The sequence below is a fragment of the Anolis sagrei genome, chromosome 2 (genome assembly GCF_037176765.1).
Source record: "Anolis sagrei isolate rAnoSag1 chromosome 2, rAnoSag1.mat, whole genome shotgun sequence".
Classification (NCBI taxonomy): domain Eukaryota; kingdom Metazoa; phylum Chordata; class Lepidosauria; order Squamata; family Dactyloidae; genus Anolis; species Anolis sagrei.
The window spans coordinates 85,778,492-85,804,752 of record NC_090022.1 but is presented as its reverse complement, the minus strand read 5'-3'; the positions used below and the strand labels follow the sequence as shown (position 1 = coordinate 85,804,752).

At 40.4% G+C, this 26,261-nt stretch overlaps 1 protein-coding gene across 3 annotated transcripts in view; it reads right to left on the bottom strand.

Moving 5' to 3' along the window:
• Positions 1–3,150: 3,150 nt before the first annotated feature.
• Positions 3,151–26,261, bottom strand: part of CAMK2A (calcium/calmodulin dependent protein kinase II alpha) — a 173,310-nt gene continuing 150,199 nt past the window's right edge. For 2 of the 3 annotated variants that reach the window (XM_060765443.2, XM_060765444.2), the window contains 5 exons: positions 21,341–21,416; positions 17,166–17,260; positions 14,108–14,336; positions 10,974–11,061; positions 3,151–9,080 (listed from right to left, as the gene is read on the bottom strand). In XM_060765443.2, coding sequence (XP_060621426.1) covers positions 11,010–11,061; positions 14,108–14,336; positions 17,166–17,260; positions 21,341–21,416 — 452 coding nt within the window. In that variant the 3' untranslated portion in view covers positions 3,151–9,080; positions 10,974–11,009. The remainder of the gene's footprint in view (positions 9,081–10,973; positions 11,062–14,107; positions 14,337–17,165; positions 17,261–21,340; positions 21,417–26,261) is intronic. The other variant, XM_060765445.2, reaches the window with a different exon arrangement.

The following is a 26,261-nucleotide window of genomic DNA, read 5'->3' as shown; positions in this document are numbered from 1 at the left end:
TTTTTTATTGAGCCGTGTTATCTCACGTGTCCAAATACATGAGCTTCAGTTTAGTCATTTTGTTTTCTGTTGAGAATTTTAGTATTCATTGATATATCTGATGGTCTTATTTAGTTCCTTTGTAGCTGCGTTTGGTTTTCTAATTTCTTGACTGCAGTCTCCTTTGCATGACTAAGCCAAGGTACAGAAAATCGTTAACAATTTTGTAACAGGACCTAGTTCTTTTTAAATTGTTATTATGCACTGTCTTTATGTTTAAATTCACTTTAATGTTTTTGCTTTATTAATGTATGTATTTTTATGGCATTGAATTGTGCCGACTGTGTATACCACCCTGAGTCACCTCCGGGCTCATATGGGCAGGATAGAAATAATGTAAATAAATAAATAATAAATAAACAGTTATTTAAATTCACTGTGACTGTTATTTTTGCCGTCTTAGTCTTTAGCTGTAACCCAGTTTTTTGTATTTTCTTCCTTAACTTTGATCACTGGTCTTTCCTATTTTTCTATCTTCCCCTACAAAATTGATTGTATCGAAGACCTGCTTAGGGCTGCATGTGTGTTTGCCAGTCCCACAGCTGCCAATTCCATTGCACTCAATTCATTTATAGTCTTTATGACCCATGTTCTGAAAAATGCACAGATATAGAGTTAAGATGGCTTTCCAGGGGGCAGAGGAGTGCTTGGTGCATTCTGGTGAAATTTTAGATAGACAGACAGACAGACAGACAGACAGATAGATAGAGAGAGAGAGAGAGAGAGAGAGATAATGTTTGCAACAGAATTGCACTCAAGTCCCCCCAAATGTTAAAGGTAAAGGTAAAGGTTGTCCCCTGACATTAAGTCCAGTCATGTCCAACTCTGGGGGTCGGTGCTCATCTCCATTTCTAAGCTGAAGAGCTGGTGTTGTCTGTAGACACCTCCAAGGTCATGTGGACAGCATGACTGCATGGAGCACCGTTACTGTCCCACCAGAGTGGTACCTATTGATCTACTCACGTTTACATGTTTTCGAACTGCTAGGTTGGCAGAAGCTGGGGCTGACAGCAGAAGCTCATGCCGCTCCCTGGATTCGAACCTGCAACCTTTCAGTCAACAAGCTCAGCAGCTCAGTGGTTTAACCCACTGTGCCACTGGGCCCCTCAAACATCTTAGGGGTAATTTCGTCTTGTGTTTGGGTCCACTGGGCTGTTTTAGGCACAGGAAAGATCTCCTTTTTAATGGGAAGTGACTGCACATTCTTATCTCTTCCTGTAAGAAAAATGGCCTCTCCTGGGTTTAAAATATCTGGGTATTAGGAAGTGGCAGAATCCCCTACACATAAACAGAAAAATTCCCCTGTCCTTTGATTATTATTTTTTAAATATCTCCCCCTGCCTGGCAACACTTCTTGCATTAACATTTATTTTGGGTGTAGTGACCAGACATATACACTGTATTCTAGAAATTGTGGCATGATGAATTTTTATAAAGTCAGTATGATGTTGGCATTTCATTTTCAATTTCCTTTCTAATTAGGACCAATATGGAATCTATCTATTTGTCGGCAGCAGACCAATGTGCTGATATTTGCCACCTCTACAATTGCTCAGCCCCCATGTCCACATAGGTGAAGTTGGGTATTTGTTCCAGTATTCATTACTTTATTCTTGTGACTGCCGTTATATTCCCTAATCTCACAAACTTCCTTTTGGATTTGTCACATATCATTTTTTTGTTCTCAACAACCAAGATGATTGAGTGTTTTCAGCAAAATTAGTCACCTCATTATTGACTCATGGATCAAGAGCTCTTCCTTTACACAACAATCTAGCAATTATATGTATTGACTCCATATATAAAATGAAGGAGGTAAGTGCATGCACGACACGTAAATGGGACTCAAGACATAATCTAATACTTTAATCAGGGGAAACAAAATTAACAGGATCCAGTGCTGAAATACAAAAGAGAAAGAAAACAAAAAAGAGCTTATCATATAGGGAAGTAACCCATCTCGGACAGACACCCTTTGCATAGGCCCTACTGATATGATCACATGATGCACTGCCCATTTCATCTGTAATCCACAGGGACTCACATGAAAGGTAATGCAGCCAGTAGCTTTTGTAAAACAGATTGACATTTGTCTTCACCTATAGCTGTTTTCTCTATGCGTGTTGGAGGAACGACTTTCCAAGTATGACTGTTCTCTTGCATGCATCTTGTCAGCTGTGCTGGTGATGTTCAAGGGCCCTTGAGTGCTCTAACTTAAGGTCAGCTGCTGCAGAATTCAAAAAGGCATGAATGGAGGGCAAAAGGGAGAAATGTACCAAGAGGAAGGTGCTTCAAGCCAACCCTGACCAGGACCATCTTTCACCTGGAAACCGATGTCCTCACTGTGGGAGAACATGCAGATCAAGAATAGGACTCCACAACTACCTACAAACCCACCACTAAGAAACTAGACTTGGAGGACCATCATCCTCGGGCTACAAGGGATTGCCTAAGTGAAGTAAGTGAAGCCAGTGATGTGTTCATTGAGGCATGTTTTGGGGACAGTGTTTTCCTACCGATCAAATTTTCTTTGTTAAATCAATCAGCAATACACTTCCATCGACAAGTAGAGGAAGGCCCTGAGTAAAGCCATTCATGTTTTCTTTTCACATTATTGCTTCCTTTTAAAAAATTTATTGATTTATTTATTTTATATCTTGGAAGTACACAACTCAGTATGTTTTCCCGTTTCCCCATTAGGGTGGAGTTTACATGTTTGTGCAGTTACACAAGATCTGCCAAACAGATCTTGTGTAACTGCACAAACAGTACAGCAAGGAGACAGGCATGCACTCAGGAGAGGAGGTGTGGAAGACAATTTGGAGTCCTGACTCAGAAGCTGTAACATAAGGGAACATTGGATGGATTGGACGGAGTCATTCCTCTACTTCATAATCAGACAAAGCATGAAATTTCAATAGATACAAGAAGGAGGCAACTATGAGTATGATCTGGTTTGCATGTATTCAGTCCTTGGAAGCCCTAGATTACTTACAGGAAAGGTGTTTCCCATTTTGAGTGTGATAAGGTCACTTACCCAACCTCTATTCTAGATATATTATTGCAGCGATAGGAGCACCACAAAGAAATGAGAGCCAGACACAGTGGGAGTCATTTAGTGAGAACCAGTGTTTTTCACACTCAGGAGAGGAGTTTGTAGCTATTTTATTGCACTTGAAACACCAAGAATAAAACTGACAATCCCCGTCTTGTCCAGCCCATCCCTCCCCCCAAAAGTAGCATATATTTTTTTAGCAGTGATCATTTTGTTCACAGCCACAGCTTCAAAAAACTGGAACAAAGAATCCAACACAGTCACACTGCTTTACACTTCTGATTCACTTACAAAAGATACTGCAGAATTTTGAAATATTCTAGTCACATCAAGTGAACAAACATGAGAGGGACACTCTCGGGAGTTTATTTCTTTACATTACAAAGCTGCTTTTTCTATTCCCCTTCCCTTTTTTTTTGCATTTATGTGAAATAAATATTTCCATAGAGATTTGATATGTATAATATATATATTTGTATATACATTTATAGTTTCATTTTTAACCACTTAATGTTTCCTGCTTGTCCCCCCAAAATGTTACAAAAGCCATAAAATTGTGCAACAGTTAGAAAAAAATAATCCCAAACCCTGCCTTCTCATAGATTTTACCATACAAAAAACAAAAAAGGACAAAAGGTGGTTAGTTTGCAGCCATGCAAGAACTGAGGAGAAGGAGTGCATCTTGTCCTTTAAAAAGGCAATACCATACAGGAAAATCGAAGGAGGAAAGACAACCTACACCCCAGGTAGGTGGGAAACCAGGGAAGAGCGTAGGATCTTTTGCTTGGCTTTAGATTCCCCATAACTAGAAAAGCATTTGATGATTTTTTTCTGTTCCATCGGTATAGTTTCAATTAAAATTTATAACAAAAAGAATTTGCTAGGGATTATTCTGGTATAGCATCCTCCCTCTCTCCCTCCCTCATCTGTAGCAGGAAACTAATATCTGCTAACTCCAACAATAGGGCCTAACTCCAACAATAAAACTAAGAGTGCTTAAACTATTTTGAAAGCAATGAATTTACATTCGTCCAATTATGCTGGGTTCTGGTCAAAGGAATTTGGGTGAATTCCTAGAAAGAGCAACCTTTGTAGAATAAACTACATGAGATCGTCAGAGTTCTTTCTGTATTGCTCATTTTGCCAGATATTAGTTGTCCCTGAATTAAGCAATCTAGATTTTGTTTTTATTGGGGAGGGGGGGTTATTCCATATAGAGTTAAACCAGTGCTTCTCAACCTGTGGGTCTCCAGATGTGTTTGCCTTTAACTCTCAGAAATCCTAACAGCTGGTAAACTGGTTGGGATTTTGGAGAGTTGTAGGCCAAAACACTTGGGGACTCACAGGCTGAGAACCACTGAGTTAGACAAAGGACAGGTAGATAGGCACCTTGACCCTGGTTTCCAGATTCTAATGAGGAATAAGGTCCCAATCAAATCTCCTCACACTTTGTTAGATGGCGTTTTGGATTAGTATGTCCTTCCTTATCCCTCTCCTCTATCAATATTGCATCTTTATTGCTCATTGCTGCTTTGTTATGCATACATGATTCGTATTGTTCAGGGTCATTGACTAAGGTCATTTCCCTCCATTTCTTGATAAAATTATATGCATACAAATGCAAATGTGTTGCCTTTCAATACAGTCACTTTGATACAGTTTACAAAATGGAGGCGGGGAATGGCGAAGGAACTCAGGCTCTGTTGGGCCAGCAGAAGCCATTTTGTCCATTTCAAGCAAGGGCAAGGATGTGCTGGGAGAGGCTAGCATGGGGGTGCATACCAAAACAATGAACCCAAACAAAACAGATGTGCTGTGTTATAGATATATAAACTGTGTAATAGGCTGATTTTAAAATAGAGGCTTTTTTCTCCAGTCATAGCTATCATTCCCTCCGAACATTTCACAGGTGGAAATGTTTGGAGCATCATCAGAGTGTGAGCAAGATGGTAAAAGTTATTAATGAAGAACCACATATAAACTAGAAGAGCCTGGAAAAGGTTCCTGGGAGGGACTACTCCTGTCAAACTGAGAAAGCTGCAGTTTGTGATCTATTTTTTTCTCAAAGGCAAGTGGTTATTGCAGATTTGGCTTAGCAGCCATGAAAATCCTAGTAGTTTGTCACCCAATAGCATTTCCTCTTACTTAATTTAGGTGTTGCACTCATCAGGCTAATACAGAGCCATGACCAAATCAGGCAGCACCCTTACAACCCAGCATAAAGAATGGGCAGCAGTTGGCTTCTATCTTAGACTACTCGAAAGAGCAAAACTTTCCCTTCTCACTACTGCTGATTTGAGGGAGCTCAAACCACTCTTGCACTTGGAACCCAGTCGGTAACAACTTCAGTAAGGTGAGAATAAAAGAGGGGAATTGAGAGGAGGAGAGAGAAACTGAGACAAAGCATCTCAACATGCGGGGTAACAGAGGATGATTGGAATTGTCTCTGCCAAATGGGGACAGTTGCAGAGTATGGCAGGGCAGATACCTGATGTAGACTTGATGCACACATATTTATGTGAAACAGAGCTCAGCTTTTAGAAAAGAATCAAATTACTGGCTCCTTCAGCTGAGGCAGCCACAATGAAGAGGGAAAAGCTGTCATGCCTGTAGGCTCTGTTGAAAGTTTTAGAGGAAAATTGGTTTTCATGATAGTCAATTGAAAGTGCCTTTGCATGGAAAGGTGACCTGATGTGATTGGAAAGGGTAAAATGGCAAGTGGGGATTTCCAAGGATAAGTAGATAGATAAGAGAAAAATTGAGGTGTTGAAGATTTTATTATTAAAAATGGGCTTTAGATGCATTGGTGGCAACTCAAGATGAAGGATGCACAAGAGGGCATTGAAATGCAATCCATGGTATAGGAAGGCCCTCCATAAAGTGCAGGTGCTTAAGTCCAATTTCAATGTAAAGAGGCTGGATACTTTTTTACCTATCAGAGTCCCTTCTTTACTGGAAGACTTAAAGAATGCTCAGGCTCTGCTAGAACCCTGCTTCTCTGGACTCTGAAGTACTGAGGGAGCTTGCCTTCAGAAATAACACTGGAAGCTACAAAATAATAACTCATTATATGATGTGCAGTGTTACCATGGCCTGAATTAACAATGTAATGCTAGATAGTAAACACGGGGAGGAAGATGTCTTTTGCTTCTGAAAGACCAGTCATACATAATATTCTAGGTGCAAAGCTCTCACGTGATGGGATACAACCCAGACCAGCTAGCCTATCGAGGTAAGCATCAGCAACAAATATTCCAGATCTACCACCTCAAGCATTTCTATGGTGAAGGCCACGTAAATAGTTCAGTGGCCAGTAATGTTTAGTAACAAACTTAGAATGGAATTCACATGCAAAAGGAGATTCACATTTTTGTTAGAGTCCCAAAGAACCTTAACCCATCCAGCAGGTTTGCTCAGAAGAAAGGTTAAAAAGAGTAGGCCCCGGCAGATCACAAATGTCCCTTGTAGTGTATATCTCATAACAATAAATGGAAAATATGTTCCCATAGTGATTTTAAATGCTGCTGGTTGTAGTGGATCAAGTAGCAAATACTTTTACTTAAAATCAACCCATTTGCAGCCATGGAAGATATCAAAATCTTAATTTGTATGAAAACCCCTTTTAACTCAATGTGTCATTTCAGCATAATTATTTGTAATTCCATTGAGTGTCAACATGACTTTGATGATCGTATTGTGTACATTTACACCTCATCTCAACCCAAGTCACACGTAAACCCCTCTTTAAAACAATCAAATTCTGTCAAATGGGCTTCCCACCTCTTCTCTCCCTCAGCTCCAATGGGAACTTAATTCTTGCAATTTGCAAACATGGTTTAATAATGGCAGACATCCACCCTGCCTTACAAGATGGAAAGCTAAGCATTTCAAAGCACAGAAAAGGCAAAATTACACCATTCACAATTTATACAAAGATTCTTACCCCACTTTTGTTGTTATTGACCCCAAACAAGCATTTTGTTTGCTCTGAAGTATACATCGCTGCTTATAAAGTTAAATGTCATGCAAATGAAGAAAGTGCCATTTATAAGTTCTGGTCGTAGAAGTGCACGGAAGTCCATCTCACATCGAAGAGTAAAGACATTTAAAGTTGAAAGGGAGGAAATAAAAGGGGACAAGAAATTAAAAGACTACCAAAAAGTAACAACCATCACACTTCCCAAACCTATACTGGAAGGCAAGAAGGTGATGCCAAAAATAGAAGTCTTTCAGCCCTCCATGTCCATCAAAATGACACAGCCCTGATCTCAGGGAAACATCCTGACTATCCATTCATTGTTCCAAAAGATTTCCAGGCCTTGGGAAGGATCCATTCCAGCATTTTGTCCAAGTTGACTCTGACATTCACACGCTGTCCTTTGAACCCGGTTCAGAAGTTTCCTCCATCTCCACTGGGATTCATTAGAATGCACCATTTGGCTTTCCAACCTTTCCACAGAAAGGGCACCACAAGATATCCAACTTTCCATGAGATTTACCAGAAACCCACATCAGAAATCATGCCTTTGCTTCTCACATCTTGTACCCTCTTGCACTTTCAATAACAATTTGACACAAAGTCAGTTCCAAATGTAAACAATAACATATTAAGCCCCACCCCATCCCCAACCTCATTAAAAATCAGCCACAAACCCAAACAGTTGATATTTCTAGATATTACATAAAGATCAATTTCAGCAAATACTCAAAATCCATTTACGAAATAACACGGAAGAATTTTCTTTTTCTTTTTTTTCCTATAAAAAGGCATGCGCTCAAAGTACAAGAGATAGCGAAAGGTTTCATTGTGTTTGTTAAAAGCGTAACCCAAATGCCTCAAAAGTGTTTACTAAAAAGCTTGCATTCTCTGTCTTTGCTGGAAAGCGTTTGGCCTCAAAATGTATTTTACATTACCAGGGGGAGCTACAATACTGTCATGTCTTCTATTTGGCATTTTTATGAAACTAAGTCTTGGAGAAGGCAAGGAAAAGAATGATTCAGAATGATTGAGAAATTGCAGTCATAAAATGAAGTCAAATTCAATGCCAGGTGAAACCTTCTTATATGTATATAAAATGCTATTTCTAAGCTGACCATGAATAAAGAACGTTCGTATATTGTATTAGATTGAAGTGAAAATTTTCTGATGCTAGAAAGCTGTCACTCATTAAAAGAGGGAGGGGATGTCTAACCATCATACTGGACTTTTAGACCATTTCAGACACCTTATCATGGTAGGAAGTGTAAACTGTTTCCTTTCACTCAGGCTCCAAAGGTGAACCTCTAAAATCAACATTGCTATCATCAGTTGACCCAATTGCAAAGGGTACCTTTCCAAGAAGGTAAGTTAATATTGTTGTTGGGGCAGGGGGAGGTCCCTGAATAAGACACTCAACCTAGTAGAGGTACTGTGAACTGGTTGGATTTTACATAATGGAGGGTGGAATATTAATATTTTTAAATAAATAATTTGATTTAGATCATGATGCAGTAAGATCATTGTGTGGACATCAATCTACCTGTAGGGGCAGCTGGCCATTTAAATTCTCCCTTTTCTACTAACCCTTCTTAAGACTTAGTACAAATCACAAAGACTGAAGGAGAACCTGTCTCTGTAAGAAAAATGGTCAATTTTGAGAACATTTAGCAGGAGTGAAACCAGTACGGGTTTAAGGTCTCCTTCTCAGCCTATTGCTCATGGGTTGCTCCTCTTACACAAAAAGCTGTTTCATGCAGTAGGGCCCTAGTGCATGCCCTATTCTACTAGAATGGCACAAAAGTGGCAACATGGAGCGTGCGAAAAAGAAGGAGAAAAGTCTATTAAATTCTTGGTTTGTTTTGGTGAGGAGCTCTGTGTGTGAAAGAAATTCCAGCAAGAACCAAGTAGTAGAGTCAGCAGCCAAGTTCCCTAGATAAAGAATATCAAGGATCTTCCTTTTGAAGTGAGGCAGTGAGAAACCTGGCCTGTGAGTGGTTGGTGTTTCAACTGAAAAACATAAAAAGAAATTGCCATTTTATTCCACCAAAAGGATGCTTTGATTCACCCCAGCCCATTTAACTCTTACATTTCCACCCCACTTTCCTACTAAAAGCAACACTCAAGGTAGCTAATATAACTAAATGTAAAAACAGATGAGACTAAATCATAGTATTCAACCATTAAAATCACCACAATAATCAAACCACCTAAAAGCAATTTTAAAAGCCCTTTAAAATTATTCTTGCCATCTCTGTGAAGGGTTGTGACTATTCTACACAGCATCTGACACATGGACCTATATTCCCTATCAACACCCACCTTTCAAGATTAGGGACACAGGACTGAAGAGCTGGTTTTACTGCAACATCTACTCCAAGCTGAACAGGATCTCTGCCAGTACCAGGCTCCTTCCAATCAGAATCTGGCACCAGCAGAGCTTCTGTACAACCCAGAGCAGCTGGAATACTGGCAGCGGTCAACTGGTCACCCCTATCCTCAGGATTTTGGAGGTGGGGGATAACACCCTGCTGAAAACTGCTCATCAGCCTCTGGGACAACAAACTGAAGGGGCCTCCCATTTGCTAAAGATTTCTTAAGAACCATTTTCTCTCTGTGAGAGGGGAGACAAGATAGACTACCACAGGAAATAGGCATATGCATTCAGGCCAAATGAATGCCGTTTTTGGGTCTGTTTTCATCTGACCCCTCATTTTGTTTACCAGAAAGTTAGCCAAAAAGGAGGGGTGTATTTTGTTTCATTCGACAAAGATTCGGCCCATTGGCTACAATGGGAAATTTTAAAGGCTCAATCCTCAGCCGTTTAAAGGCCTATCTTCATGAAACCTATTTCAGTTGTAAACCCCATTTACAACTGCAAGCCTGCCAAGTTTCAAAACAATTTACCAATCTACTGATTTTTTAGAATTATTTAAAGTTTTAAAATAATTTTGGGAATTGTAGTCGCTGATTGTGTCCATTCTCAGTCAATCAGAGCATGGATACCACCAGGCTTTTTATTGGTTGAGAGACACACAGAGAGAAAAACTTCAATCCCCATCATGTTCCAAGAGGAACTTTCAATGGCCACTCTATGCTTCTTTTTTCTTTTTCTTTTTTTGGTCATGTCAGGAGTGACTTGAGAAACTGCAAGTCGCTTCTGGTGTGAGAGAATTGGCCGTCTGCAAGGATGTTGCCCAGGGGACGCCTGGATGATTTGATGTTTTTATCATCCTTGTGGGAGGCTTCTCTCATGTCCCCGCAAGAGGAGCTGGAGCTGATAGAGCAAGCTCATCCGCCTCTCCCCAGATTCGATGCTAGCGTCACTGGAAAAGAGAGTTCCCAGGGCCCTCTCTGGAGGAGGTAATTTGCCAAGAAAAAAAATGGAGGAGGCTTCTTCTGCCGGGGAGAGAAAAAGACACAGCAGATCCCCCTGCCTCACGTATTTTGTGGACTTAACTCTTTCCAAAAATATTGACTCTCTGAATCCTTTTTGCTCGTCTTTTCATCTTTCCATTCCCCTTTCTGTTTTCAGATATTAAATGAAAATGGCCCTCCGAAAACTACAACAGTGATTTGATCCCAAGTCTAACAGAAACTATATATTTAAGCTGTCACCGGCCTGTGAAACATGGGTTGCCCCACAATTTCTGAATGCTGCTGAGGACTGCTATCCTGTTATAATATTGTAAAAGCATCAGATCTTGTCTAATCTTGGATGATCAACATGGTCAGTCCTGATTTAGTACTTGGATGAAAAACCACCAAGGAACACCAGATGCTGTAGGTTAGGCTTCAGAGGAAGGAAATGGCAAAACCACCTTGTGTTCCTTGCCTAAGAAAAGCCTATGAAATTCATGGGGTTACAATAAGTAGAGAGGCAACTTGAAGTCACATACATACCTCACATAACCTATATGGGCATAACACAGAACTCCATCAATCTGCAATGCCCGTGGGACCGGATGGTGGGACAGGGAAGACATGGCATCTATTGGAAAACAATGAGGGAAAGGACCACCTGCCATTCAATGGGGAAATGCAATTTCACTCTAGCATACCAACATATATCTTAAACACTCCCTGGACTTGTAGAGAAAGAGGCATTTGGGACAGGGCATCTCTAGGAACAAGGTCAAAGGGAAAAGGGAGAACCAGTTGTTTGTTCATTATACATTGAAAATGGGTTTTTCTTACCAAGCAAAAGTGCAAGTATTTATATTTATTTCTGTTGCTTCATTCTTAAGAATTTCAAATCGCACGATTGAAGATAAGTCAGAAGATGTAAGAGGAAATCCCATTCCTTGCACTGAGTTTCAGAGAGACTTCACGTAAACTGAGATACTGCCTTGCCCTTCTCTGGCTTGAAATTCAGAGAAGTGCAATAACAACCTGTAAATTTTTACTGCACCCCAGGAAACTGCAAAAAAATACTTCCCCAATAAAGTTACATTGGCTACAGATGGGTGGAAGGACTTGTCAGGTGAATCAGCAGTGCTTTGCCAGTCTACACTGAACAGGCTAACTTTTCCATCTAGCTAACTGGAAAAATAAAATCCTGTTTTTCAATACCTTGAGACTTTGAGTGCATCTCCACCGGCATTTAAGCATAAGCAGATGGGGGGGGGGGGGGGCAATCAGCTCTGTGGTGATTGCAAGGTGCATAAAGTTGATTCGACTTGACATGGCCTTGAACTATGTTCAGAAGTCTTGGGATTTCCAAAACTCCGGCATAACCCACAGTCACAGGCAAGTGTAATCAACTATGGCATTTTCTATTTAGGATCTGCTTTCCCTGGGCTTGGGCAGCCTGTGGATAGGGGATAGCACCTACCTTGTCCCCTCAATCTACCATTTACAATGCCCACTGGGCACACAAATAGCACTGTTTGTCACTTGGCACCTGGAGTGACAATATCCATAGCAATCGGTGGTGGGGGAGGGGGGGGAGTAAGCAATTCCTCATTCCTCCTTCCCCTCTCTTGCATTCATTGCTCTGGATATCATCACTACAGGTGCCAAGAGACGGACAGCACTCTTTACTGCTCGGTAAGCATCACAAACAGCAGATCGAGGAAGGCAAGGTCAGGGATGCAATTGAGCTGCACGAAACAGGACAGTTTGGGGGTGGGGAGTGTAGCATCCTGCAATGCTGAAGTGAAGTAACCCATTCCAGATCAGCATTGCCTCTTCTGTCCTGTCAAGATGCACCCTAAGGCTCTGCTCTACATCTTTTCTTTTGGATGTTTCCAGTCCTCGGTGGTTTCTCTTTCTAGTTTTTCTGGCTTGCACCATTCAAAATCACAATTTATTTATTTTTTGCTAGAAATCAAGACTGATATGTGTGTGTGTGTGTGTGTGTGTGTGTGTGTATAGCAAGATGACATAGAAAACTCTGGAATAAAAGAATCTGACAATATTGCCTGGATTCTCCATAATCAAAGCTGAGAATTTCAGTAACTTTAGGGCTTATAATAAACAAAAAAACATTGAACTCCAGTTATATATATGGTCCTTCAGTTCAGTAGTTCTTAATGCCAAGTAGTCATGCATAGGCTTTCATGGCTAGTTTCCTTCTTGAATGTCACTTAAGAGGGATGAAGGAATGAATCATGCCTAAATTCAATAGCAGTTTTCAGCAGAATGGCTGCTAATGACTATTACGTCTGTTACTGAGGCACAGCTTGAAGTCATACCAAACTGAACTATTCCAAAGTGCAGATGAGGGAGCTGCAAGTGTGAATTCATCAGTCTATTAAAAAAAACAGTATATGTCTATAACTTTCTTTAAGTACAATTTCACAATTGAGATGTTTGTTTCCAAAAAGTACCAAATTTACCTGAACAAATTTTGCAGGAATCAAAAAAAGTACTGAGAACATGCATTCTTTTTCTATAAAATGCAATTTTCCAATCCCTGTCTGTACTGGAGTGATTTGATACATTTTGATAGTTGTGATCTGTATGGAATAAATCTGTTCCTAGTCAACCTATAACTCATTTTTCAGTTTTGGGGGAATTGGTACCCACCACAATTGATGCGTTCTTTCAGGCTTAAAATATGAATAAGGACCTTCTAAATCACTTCCATGATCTGGTCACAGATTCTTTGATATGGAATACAATGGTGCAGAGACAGAAAACAACCAAAGCAACCATAAGATCATAGGGAAAGAATAGAAAGAATAGGAAGGTGACTGTGGGTATTGAAACCTCAAATGGCATCATTAAAGATTATATGTAAGCCAGACATTGAGGCCTTGTGATAGTGTTACATTTGTTTGACTTTATTTGTGGTTTTGTCTCAATTAATATCACTTTTTATCCTGAGAACACATTGAAACACACTCTTCACCAGGAATTTGATATTGTGACATTTCTTCATAGCCATATTGTCATGTTGAAAGATAATATATGATGTGGAGCTGTCAAAAGTGTCTACTTACTAGACACTACTATTCCATGAATGTTGCAAGCATCCTTTTTGAGTGATATCTTTCTGATAACATCTGACCCTATGGCATAACAGAGGACTTCAATATTTTGGCAGGTTGCAAGTGAATCCCAACAAATGATGAAACAGGCATCTTTAACAGATGGGAGATCAAACTACATGCCCAGAAACTCTATTTTCATAAACAAAAAAAATCATATATGGCCAAAATCCAATTACTGGTAGAGCCATTGAAACTAAAAATTTACTATTTAGCAATTGTTTTGGGAGTAGCAACTGGATGACTACATCTACAGCCCTAATGAATAATCCTTAGTTTTCAAAGACATTTCTCCAAATGTCTTCTCAAACAGACTTTGACCTGTTTATAATATAATAAATCCATTTTTAAATCAATCAAATTGTGATCAGACACAAGATTTGATCTTAATGCTGCTCAACTATTGTCGTGTTTATATTTATTTCTTCATTAAACACTTACCAACCATATTTACTAATACATTGAATAAATGAAATACTCTTTCCATACTGGTATACCAAAAGAGGAGCTGAGGGAGATCACAGAGACTTGGAGTTTACTTACTGCGGTAGAACAGAAGGTGCTCCAGATCTGTGGAAGTGAACAATTTGCCATTTGCCATCCCGGCGGTGCCAGATTCGGGTCTCCTCAGATTGTGCAGTGCGAGGGATCCCACTTGTATCAACATACTGTGTAATGCGAATGTAAGCAATACAGGCAGACTCATCTCCCATTAAGTGGATATGTGGGTTCAGAATGGTCGTGTGCACTGGCTTGCTGTTCCTGGACCATACTAAGGGTGGAAAGCACATGGAGTGGGGGGAAAAAATCAGGGAAATCAGTGTAGTCTGCTCCTCACTTCTTCACTTTAACATGAATGTCTCTCATCTAGTCTTCAGAAAAATCATTGTGGCAACAAAGAAACAGAAGTATGCAAAACATTTTTTGACTTGCTTTGCTTTATGTTCCAACCAGGTTGAAGATGGGATGAGATCCTCTTTTAAAGCATTCTAGGAATTGTGGGAGTTGAAGTCCAAAATGCCTGGAGGGCCCAAATTTGCCCATGCCTGCACTAGATACTTTCAGATCTTGGAAAGAAAGCAAAGTCAAGCCCTGGGAAACTACCAACAAATGCCAGGTGCTGTAGGCTATAATTTAGAGCGGCATTTCTCAACCTGGGGGTTGGGACCCCTGGGAGGGTTGCGAGGGGGGAGTGTCAGAGGGGTTGCCAAAGACCATAAGGAAACACAGCATTTTCTGTTGGTCATGAGGGTTCTGTGTGGGAAGTTTGGCCCAATTCTATCATTTGTGGGGTTCAGAATGCTCTCTGTATTGTAGGTGAACTATAAATCCCAGCAACTGCAACTCCCAAATGTCAAGGTCTGTTTTCCTCAAACTCCACCAGTGTTCAGATTTGGGCATATTGAGGATTCATGCCAAGTTTGGTCCAGATCCATCATTGTTTGAGTCCACAGTGCTCTCTGGATGTAGGTGAACTACAACTCCAAAACTCAAGATAATTGCCCACCAAACCCTTTTAGTATTTTCTGTTGGTCATGGGAGTTCTATGTACCACGTTTGGTTCAATTCCATTGTTGGTGGAGTTCTGGATGCTCTTTGATTGTAGGTTAACTATAAATCCCAGCAACTACAACTCCCAAATGAGAAAATCAATCCCTCCACCCTCACCAGTATTCTAATTTAGGCATATCAGTTATTTGTGCCAATTTGGTCCAGTGAATGAAAATACATCCTGCATATCTGATATTTACATTACAATTAATAACAATAGTAAAATTGACTAAAAGACTGGCAACATGGATGACGAACTGGATCACGTTTTTAGTTAAGAGTCGAACTGGATTGGTATTGATGTATGAATTGTGCTTTTATGTTTTTTATGTTTTTTATGCTTTTAACTGTATACTGTTGATTGTTATATTATGTTGTAAACCGCGTTGAGTCGCCGGCTAGGCTGAGAAACGGCGGTATATAAATATAGCAAATAAATAAATAAATAAATAAAATTACAGTTATGAAGTAGAAATGAAAATAATTTTGGGGTTGGGGGTCACCACAACATGAGGAACTGTATTAAGGGGTCACACATTAGGAAGGTTGAGAACCACTGGTTTAGAGAAAGGAACTGGCAAAACCACGTCAGAGCACTCCTTGCCTATGAAAACCTTTTGAAATCCATGTGTTTGCTATAAGTCAACAGATAACTTGAAGACACATATAAACACTGCTAGTACATATTGAACTTGATAATAAAGTATCCAGCTCATTTACTAGAATCAAAATATTCACACTACATACAGACATTTATGATAATCATTTATGAAAAGAGAACTATTAGTTTTTATGAACATATAAACTATAAAGCCAATTTATACTGACTTGGTCCATAGATCTTCCCCTGCTCAGCACGATCTATTCTGACTAACAGTGGTTTTCCAGAGCCTCAAGCTCATTTCTTTCTCCGATGGATAATGAGATCCTCATTTTGAGGAAATGTCAGCAATTAAAGCATTGACATTATACAAGCAATATCAGTACAAGTCCAGCTTAGCTAATCTTCTCTTCAAAAAGGGATAAGACAAATGTCATTCAGGTAGGACCCAACAAATGTTAGCGAAATGGGCTGTGATTATCATTGCTTGGTCAAGAAGCTTTTCATTACCATAGAGGACACCTTCTACATAGGGTATTTTTAAGTATATTGTGAAGCCCTGGGTGGAATATATCTTTGAGCCCCGCTTTCTGGGATCAGTGTAATATATTAATTGGAGTGTTGGACTGAGTCCCAGGAAAGCCAATTTCTGCTTTCTAATCAGCCATGAAGATCTACTGAAGCAACTTTTTGGTCAATCACTCTCAGCCTAGCAATACATTACTTGCTGAATTCTTGTAAGGATAAGATGGAAAGTAAGAGGAGTATCAAAATCTCCTTAGTGGATAAATAGAGGAATATAGATATATTAACAACAATAGGGTTGAATATGGTTGAGATGGACTGAGCTTGCAACTGTTCATGATGCCATCAAGAAAAGGCCAGTGATTTTGTGGTTTTGTTTTCCCTCCATTAAGAGTGGGAAGTGATTTTGTGATTGTCTTACCATTAAATTTATAAAGCTCAAGTTATGGAAGAACTGAGTTGGCAATAATGTAGAAATATGTGTTGATGTGACTCTTTCCATGTGCAAACATTCCCTCATATGTTAAGCTTGGGGCAATTGATGCTATAGGAGTGATGGTGAACCCTTAGAGACTGATTATCCAAATGGGGATGGGGAGTGCACAGGGTGGGGGCAGGTGAGCAAGCAGGTGTGTAGACTATGGGGAGTGGGTGGCTTGGGGACAATCAGGTGAGGCAAGCGAGTGGGGAGGGGCAGGGGAGTGTGGGACAAGCGGGGGGGGGGGGGGGTGAGCCAGGGAGCAAGCCACCACTGCCCTATAGCATTTTTGCATCTACATTTTCAGGACTCAACAGAGTTTACTACAAAACATTTATACTAGACGTAGCTGCATGAGATCAGACTAATAAAGTGTGTTGATATGCAAATCTTAAGGTTCTCATAGCAGAATCAAATGACCTTTTACGAAGGTAGAGGGTGCTTACAATTTTCAAAGTAGAATCGATGGAAATCCAGCCCTTCTACCAGGTTCCCCAGAGCTTCTGGTTCAAAGGCAGTCATCCCAGGGTCACACATTTTTCTGGAGAAGTCCATGAAAGACAGAAGTTATGAAAGAAAGAACTATAATTACCCAATTGCCTTTATTTAATAACATTTTAATCCTTATGAATTTTAATTAAGCATGATTAAATTAAAGTATGTTGTTTCATTTAACTTATTTTTTAAAAATGCTTTCATGTTCTTTTTAGTTTTTCCACATACCACTGAGCTCTAGCACACTTAATTTATCTTGTCCATTTCTTGTCCTGTGACTGTAAAAGCTACATTTATCTGTATAACCTCTGGGTCTGAGGGAGCAAGAAGCTCACATGAGTTTTAATGGGTTGCAGAAGAGGTGATTTTGGTGGCACCTTAAAGAGCATGATTAGGAAACAACTAGCTTTTTACAGAACTTACTGTCTGGCATTGGAAAGAATTGGTAGTTAAACAGTACTGTCTTAAGCATATTATTATGGAGAATTTATTGCACAATAAGTATGTTAGGATTACACCCATGGCACTGCCAATGGTCTTTGCTGACTTGAATCTTTTTAGCATTACCACACGTGCTCTATATATCTTTCCATACCTCCAGCACTCCTGATCTAGCAGGGACAGTCCTGATTAATCCTCTGCTGTCCCACTTTATCAGTTGCTTTAAAATGTCCTGGTTTCTCTCTCCTTTCCCACTTTATCCACCATGTAGTAAACCAACTTCTGCAATCTCAGTTCAAAGTGCAAAAGTAGTCTGCACCCAGTTAAACCTTCAGGGGGAAAGGAGAGGAAATGCAGGTGGAAAAAAATCTTGCAATTCTTAGTAGACTTAGGCAAAAGCAAATTGCTGCGGCCTCTCCTGGCTTGTGTGTTATTCCTCAATAACTTTTGCCATCTCAACTCACATTCTAGTGTTGCTTGGCCATGCATGGTCCAGTTTTCAACTGTGAAATTATGGAAGGCACATTCTTTCAAGAGCTATCTCATGCTTCTCAGACCAAAGACAGCTTCATGCTGCTGAAACACCATCCAATTTATTTTAGGTGACACTACATTGATATGAAGTTCAGAAAGTCACTTAATCAGGAATATAGAGAATGTCCTTTCTGTACAATTAAAGGTAGGTGTGTGTGTTTGTGCGCGCACACACACATATACATGTGCGGGGTGGTGGTGGTCCAGCATGATACAAATCAATAATTGTTGTTGTTTTAATTTTCCAGGGAATGTTGACTTGTAGCATCTCAACTCCCAACCTTTTATTCATGTTTCTTTTCATGTTGCTTGATGCCTTCCCCACTGGTAGTCTCAGAATACCGAGAAGCCTGGTCTAGGAAAGTCACACCGAGGTATGTTTGTAATGGATATTCAACAGGTGTCTCTCACTCTCCATTTCTATCAACTTTGTTTACTATTACAATTGCTATAATCATTTTGATGGGAAATGTGACAGTTCACTAGTTATTGGGAATGAATGGATGAAGTGTTACTAACACTTGTGCAAAAAGCACTGTTGGTTCCGAAATTGCTCCCAGCACTGTTCAAAAAATGAGATTGAAGTGCTAAAACTCAGTTTAATGCTTCCAGTTCACCTCAAAAATATCCTCAACTATGAGGCCATCTGCTAATATATTGATATTTAGGTGGCCCATGCTTTGAATCTGATTTAGTAAGACACCAGACCCATAACAATAAACCTTTCGCAATAGCACCACTGTGGTAGAACTCCCTTTCCCAAAACAGCTAACTTGTCAGCTCACTTCTTATTTTACCAAGTTAGTGTTTAAAAACCTTCGATTCCATTGTGCCTTTGGGGCAATGAGGAGAGATATTGCTGACTGCGCAAGCCAGCATGTATTTTTATGTTTTATAAATCTATCAGACATGTCTTTCTGGCTATGCTTTAAACCTGGTGTTTTGGGGAAGAAATGTTGTTTGTTTTCTTTTACAGTGTTATTGATGGCTTGAGGTTTTCATGAAGCTATATTTGGGTTAACACATCTCTGTAAAGAAAATAAACAGATAACTAAAACATTGCCACTATATGCAGTAATTCTTGTGTGTTGGCTTAGAAGACAACTAATCAGATTTCAGGATGGTAGCATCAGTGCTGGGAACAGTAGATCATTGGTAAATAGTGAAGTGAAATCCAATAATAGTAAGATTTTGTTGTCAAGGTCCCTAAGTTAAAGGAACAAATTGTTTGTGTCATAATCATACCCAACAGAGATAATCCTGTAAATGTTGGAATACTTTGTAGCTGGCAGGGGGAATATAGGCACAATGCTTCTAGATAGACTGTCCCTAGCACTACCACTCAAAAGACAGTAAAACTATGGTATTTCTTCTTTCCTTCCCTAATGGATTTTTTTCTATAGTAAGGAAAATAAAAAGAAGCAGTGAAAAAGCATGAGTGGCAAGGAGAAGTTTCTCATTGTCTAAAGCAGGCTGTAAGAATGGTGAAGCCATCACTAAAAAAGATCTCCTTGGATTCCGCCATTCTGAATAATCAGGAAGTCTTTCACATTCAATTTTGGGGCAAGGCCCTGGAGCATACGGTAGCCTCCCATCTCCATGGATTTCTGCTTGAGACAGTTTATCTAGATCTACAAGATGATTACAAGATGAAACACCTTTAGTCACCTACATATGGAAATGGACAGGGGGAGTGTGTCCCTGTGGTTTTGCTGGACATCTCAATAGTTTTTAATGGCAGCAGTTCGTGGTCTGATCAATACTCTGGTCCTGGACCTGTTTTTGCAGAGAGAACGGAGTCTCTCAATCTTCTTCTTTTTCCAATAACGCTATCTATATTATTTCTGTATTGGTCCATGTATACAGTCATCTGTTTGGTTGCTTGAAAACTTTATTTGCATGGGACAAATGTTTGGCCTTGTAAAATTCCATCAGTTGCTCTCCTGCTTCATTTGTTGATCCTAAATCAAATTTTCCTGCAATTTTTGATTCTGCCCTGTTTATGCCTTCTGCTTTCAAACAACTTCAGATTGACAGCAAGTCCTGTTTTGGTATACAATCTCTGCCAGGACTCCAGCATAGAAGCTTTCAGTTTCAATAGCAATGCTTATACATCCCCTTTCTTGTCTAATAAGTCTTTACCATTCTTCCTTCTTCACAGCAAGTGTAAGCAACAGTGCTACTGTTGTTGTTCAAAATCTTCTACTCCTGTCACTCCCCCCCCCCCACGCCCCACAGTAGCTGTTTATCACATTTAGTCTAGCTCCTCCACAAAAGCTGGCCTAACATGAGAGATGCTACCAGCAGCACTACTGCCATTAGCATAGTCTCTTTCTTTGCAATCCCAACATGATAGAAAAGTACTTATGATTTATCTTTCCCAGGCTGCAAAGGAGATTCACCTGTTTTAATTAATAATTGTTCAATTATGAAGAGAGATAATAAGGACAGTGGCTTGGGATGGCATGGTGGTTTAAGTGCATTGTATACCCATACAAGAAAACCACCAGTTCGCTGGCTTTCAAAGTAACCTCACCATGTGTGAAGAAAGAAGTTAGACAAGCTTATTTGGTGCCAGCCAGTCACAGTTCAGTGAATGCTATGAATGGGGACCTATGAGGGAGAAAGTATACCAGACTAAAGCTCATCTGTGACAGACAGTAAACAAGGAAAAGCTGTAATAGAGATAGGATAATCAGCCAGGAAGAAAAAAAAATGGAGACCTGTGAATGATTAAATAGTTCATGGATTAATGTTTGATTAAATTGTGTAATAATAAACATATCTATGTTTACTCTTTTTAACAACTGTGCCTGGCTGTTCCTGTTAAGTTTTGACAGAAGTCTGGTCTCATTTACTATAGTGAACTCACAGAACAACCCATCCATTTTTGTATATAGGGGTCGTCGAGGGGCCTAGGTACCAGATCCAGGGATGCATTTTGAGGGAAAAGATAGCAAAGTGGATGACAGAAGCTGAAAGGCTTGGAACTGCATGTTCGGCTTAGAGATCTGATTTATTGTTTTTGTTTTTTAAGCTAAAATCATCTGGAACATTTACTGCTAACTATGCTACTATGCATTAGGCTACCATACTAGTATATCATACCAACATATTCCTGTGAAATCTACAATCCATTTGACAAACTCACGTGTAGGACTCAAAGTCACCATTGCTTATTGCTTCAATCAGCTGTTCTGTCACTTTAATGATTTCCTGTTTCCGTACTGTTGGGTTAAAACAAACAAACAAAAGATTAACAGAGAAAATATTTCAAGCAAACAGACAGTGAGGAAACAACATTTCTAAGACTATGTTTGCTCCATGGTTCTGTGAAACACAGAAGAAACAGAGAACATGAAGGTTGGCCATAGAATTTATCTTCTTTTAAAAAGTGACATTTTCAAGTCTCCTTAGACTAGAATCTTTAATGATATAGCTATCTTTGAAAGTCTTCTGGGTTTACTATTTTCAGCAGTCAAAAATGAGGCTGAATGAGATTTTCAGTAGTTTGGAACAGAGCTTCTTCCATAACTATCAAAACCAGGATTTTCTTTCCATGTCAGAAGCAACTGGAGAATATACTGCAAGTGGCTTCTGGTATGAGAGAATTGTCCTTCTGCAAGGTCGTTGCCCAGGGGATGTCTGAATGTGTTACCATCCTGTGGGAGGCTTCTCTCACATCCCCGCATGGGAAGCTGGGACTCACAAATGGGAGCTCATCCCGTCTCACGGATTTGAATTCATGGATGGAGTTTAGCATGTAGTAACCTTCAAATAAGGCTCCACTATTGGAAAACCTTACCCTTAAAGTATATATAAGTGTTTGAGCTGTAATTATGCTTGACAGGTAACAGGAAAGCAGACTATAACCTCTACATTTCTGACTATCAGCCTTTGATGATAGACATGCCTTGTGCTTTCCCATGTGCCTCTGTAACTGCTGCTGAAGATGAAACACATCCAAGCAACACCAGAACCAAAAGGCTTTGCTTTGTGAGGAAGCATCATGAACAAACACATGAAGCAAAGCAAGATTTGGTTTGGGGAGGGGGGAATAAGAGGTGGCCAAGAAGAACAAATGCATTTAAGACCAAATGAGCATCAAGAGTAGAAAGTCCCCCTTTTTTTCTAGAAGATGTATACTGCTGATAGCCTCTTGAATACACATGTTATTTTGGTGGTGCTTCCTGCTGGGCACTAATCAATATGACCTTCATTATTATTATTTTTTAAAACTTTATATACCTAGCTGTCTCCTAGTATTTTATGAATATTATGAAATTACTTTTTGGACTACAGCTCCCAGAGTTTCCCAACCAGCACCATCAGTTCCCATGGTGGCTAAGCATACTGGGAGTTATAGTCCAAAAAGTAAAAATACTTCTTCTCTATTAAAGTAAGTATAGTGGTATTCTCCCTTTGCACATATATGCCATTGCCAGGCATGGGGGGGGGGGGGGGGCTTGAGGGGCTTCAGCCCCCCCCCCCTCGAAATTCTCATGGTGGTCCATGAGAAGGCCTTTGTTGTTCACTCGTTCAGTCGTCTCCAACTCTTCGTGACCTCATGGACCAGCCCACACCAGAGCTCCCTGTCAGCCGTCACCACCCCCAGCTCCTTCAAGGCCAGTCCATTCACTTCAAGGATGCCATCCATCCATCTTGCCCTTGGTCGGCCCCTCTTCCTTTTAGCTTCTACTTTCCCCAGCGTAATTGTCTTCTCTAGGCTTTGCTGTCTCCTCATGATGTGGCCAAAGTACTTCAGCTTTGTCTCTAGTATCCTTCCCTCCAATGAGCAGTCGGGCTTTATTTCCTGGAGGATGGACTGGTTGGATCTTGTCGCAGTCCAAGGCACTCTCAGAACTTTCCTCCAGCACCACAGCTCAAAAGCATCGATCTTCCTTCGCTCAGCCTTCCCTAAGGTCCAGCTCTCACATCCGTAGGTTACTACAGGGAATTCCATGGCTTTGACTAGGCGGATCTTTGTTGCCAGTCTGATGTTTCTACTCTTTACTATTTCATCGAGATTGGACATTGCTCTCTTCCCAAGAAGTAAGTGTCTTCTGATTTCCTGGCCACAGTCTGCATCTGCAGTAATCTTTGCACCTAGAAATACAAAGTCTGTCACGGCCTCCACATTTTTCCCCTCTAATTTCCAGTTGTCAATCATTCTTGTTGCCATAATCTTGGTTTTTTTTATGTTTAGCTGCAACCCGGTTTTTGCTTTCTTCTTTCACCTTGATTAGAAGGCTCCTCAGCTCCTCCTCGCTTTGGGCCATCAGAGTGGTGTCATCTGCATATCTGAGGTTGTTAATGTTTCTTCCAGCAATTTTCATCCCAGCTTTGCATTCATCAAGCCCCACACATCGCATGATGTGTTCTGCATACAAGTTTAAAAGGTTGGGTGCAAGTATGCAGCCTTGCCGTACGCCTTTCCCAATCTTGAACCAGTCTGTTGTTCCGTGGTCAGTTCTTACTGAAGGCCTTACTGGTGCATTATTTAAACTGTTATGTTTATTCATATCATGATCTGATCACCATACTCAATATATCCCATATGCATGGGGGTATTGGGGTAACAATACAAAAGGTTTGCTAGGGTAGACCCTCTTTCATTCAGACTCAGCCCCCCCTCCCAAAAATCAAACTCAGCCCCCCCCCCCCCACGAATCAAAATCCTGGCTATGGGCCTGGCCATTGCATAAGGGAACATACCAGCTATCTTGCTTTATGTTAGCAAATGTTATGTTTGAAAAATTCAGAACAAATAACACTGTAGTCATGTAAGTCTTATTTTAGCTGCTCAGTTTGAGGGGGTACTTTCTACACCAGAAATGTGCATGACTAGTGCTTTTTTCCATTCCCAAGGCAAAATGGACATGAAGGAGAGTGGTTACTTTTCTAGCAGCAATTCTGTACAGCAGCCTGTCATCAGTTTCCACCATGCATTCATTCAAAGAGATCATTTGGATGCTTGCCATATATGCAAGCGAAACGTCAGGAGAGAATGCCTCTAGAACATGGCCATATAGCCTGAAAAAACCTACAACAACCCATTCAAAAAGAATTTGCTATACAGGAGCTTAAATGTACTTGTCTGAGAAGCTGCCAGGCTCCCAATCCATATCTGAAGTGAGGTGATTTGGTGTAACACGAGCCATACATAGGCATGGAATGTGTAAGGCAAAAAAAGACTATTGATGCTGGGAATCCCTTCATGAAAATAAGAAAGAAGAATGGCGTGGCCAATTGTTTCCTGCCAGGCAAAGTTGTAGATTTAAGAAAGACTTGTTCTTAAGTGACACTGGGATATTTTGTGAAATAATGTCTGTTTTTTTTCAGCAGAAGTTTTGATGAGTTTTCAAATAACTCTAAATTAGGAGGCAACATTTGAATATGTGCTTCCCATTAAAGGAATTCTATTTGAAATCTGGCCTCCAGTTCACCCTAAGTATCATAGCATCTGCATATTCAGCACTGTGTTGAATCAAAGAATAATAGAATTGAAGGGAATCCCCTGTGTCATTGTGACCAATCCCCTGCTCAATACAAAATCTCCGGCTAAAGCATCCTGAGCAGATAGTTGCTTAGTTGTTTCCTGAGACGTGCAGAGAAACAACCAACCACCCTATCTCCTCTCTGGGCAATTAATTCCATTGCTGAACCACTGTCAAGTTCCGTCTAATGGTCAATCAACATTTGCCCTCCTGTAACATAAAATCTTTATTCTTGGTTCCACTCAAAACAATACCCTCCTCTCTATGACAGCCTTTGAGGTATTTAAAGAGTGCAATCATGCCCAGCTCCTTCAACCTTTCCTCATATGTTTAGTTCTTCATACCACTTATCGTCCTTGTTGCTCTTTTTCTGATTCTGCTCCAACTTGTCTATATCCTTCTTATAATGAGGGGCCCAGGACTAAACACAATGCTCCAGATAAAGGCTGATCAGAATATAATGGAACTATTACTTCCCTTACTTGGAAAACTATGGCTCTATTAATGCAGACTAAAATAGTATTTGCCTACTTTGCTGCAGCATCACACTGCTGTGTCATGTTCAATTTATGGTCAACAATAATCCCAAGGTCCACTTCACATATTTTATTGAAAAACCAAGTATTTCCCCATCCCATATCTGTCAAGGAGTGAAGTAAGATTCCTAAGATTCATAGAATAAGTTTTGGAAAATTTATGAAAATTAATTTTTAAAATTTCTAGCTTTGAATGCATGGTATGACAATAAAGCTAACATTGAGCCAAAATAGGTGACTAGAATAGGTTGTTGTGAGTTTTCCGGGCTGTATGGCCATGTTCCTGAGGCATTCTCTCCTGATGTTTCACTCACATCTATGGCAGACCTCCTCAGAGGTTGTGAGGTCTGTCGGAAACTAAGAAAATGGGCTTTATGTATCTGTGAATGTCCAGAGTGGGAGAAAGAACTCTTGTCTGTTTGAGGTAGGTGTAAATGTTTCAATTGGCCACCTTGATCAGCATTTAATGCCTAGCAGTTGCAAACTCTGGCTTCTTACTGCCTGTGGGAATCCTTTGTTGGGGGGTGATTAGCTGGCCCTGATTGATGAGGTCGGGGCAGCTGTGCCCAGTCCGGGCTCTGGCCAGGTTTGTGCACTCATTAGGCCCAGCCCCAGGCCTCCTGTTCGTTTACCGAGATGGGAGCCCTCTTACCAGGTACCAGTTCATGACCATCTTCCACAGATTCCTTGTGGACTTGGGCCTCCTGTGTGCTGAGTTTGGGGGGCATTCTTTCAGAATCAGGGCAGCCACCACAGTGGCTACAGACGTAGTCCCGGTGGAGGTTATTAAGTCCATAGGGTGCTGGAAGTCTTTAGCCTATGCCTCGTACATTCGTCCGGGCCTCCTCCTCGAAGGAATGGGGACTGCCAGATGCTCATAATAAGGTTTGGGTACAACACTGTTCCGATCATGCACCTTTAAGTGGTTTCTGATTTATGGCAACCCTAAGGTGACCCTATCGTGGGGTTTTCTTGGCAAGATTTGTTTAGAGGGCTTTGCCTCTGTTTACCTCTGAGGTTGAGAGCATGTGACTTATCT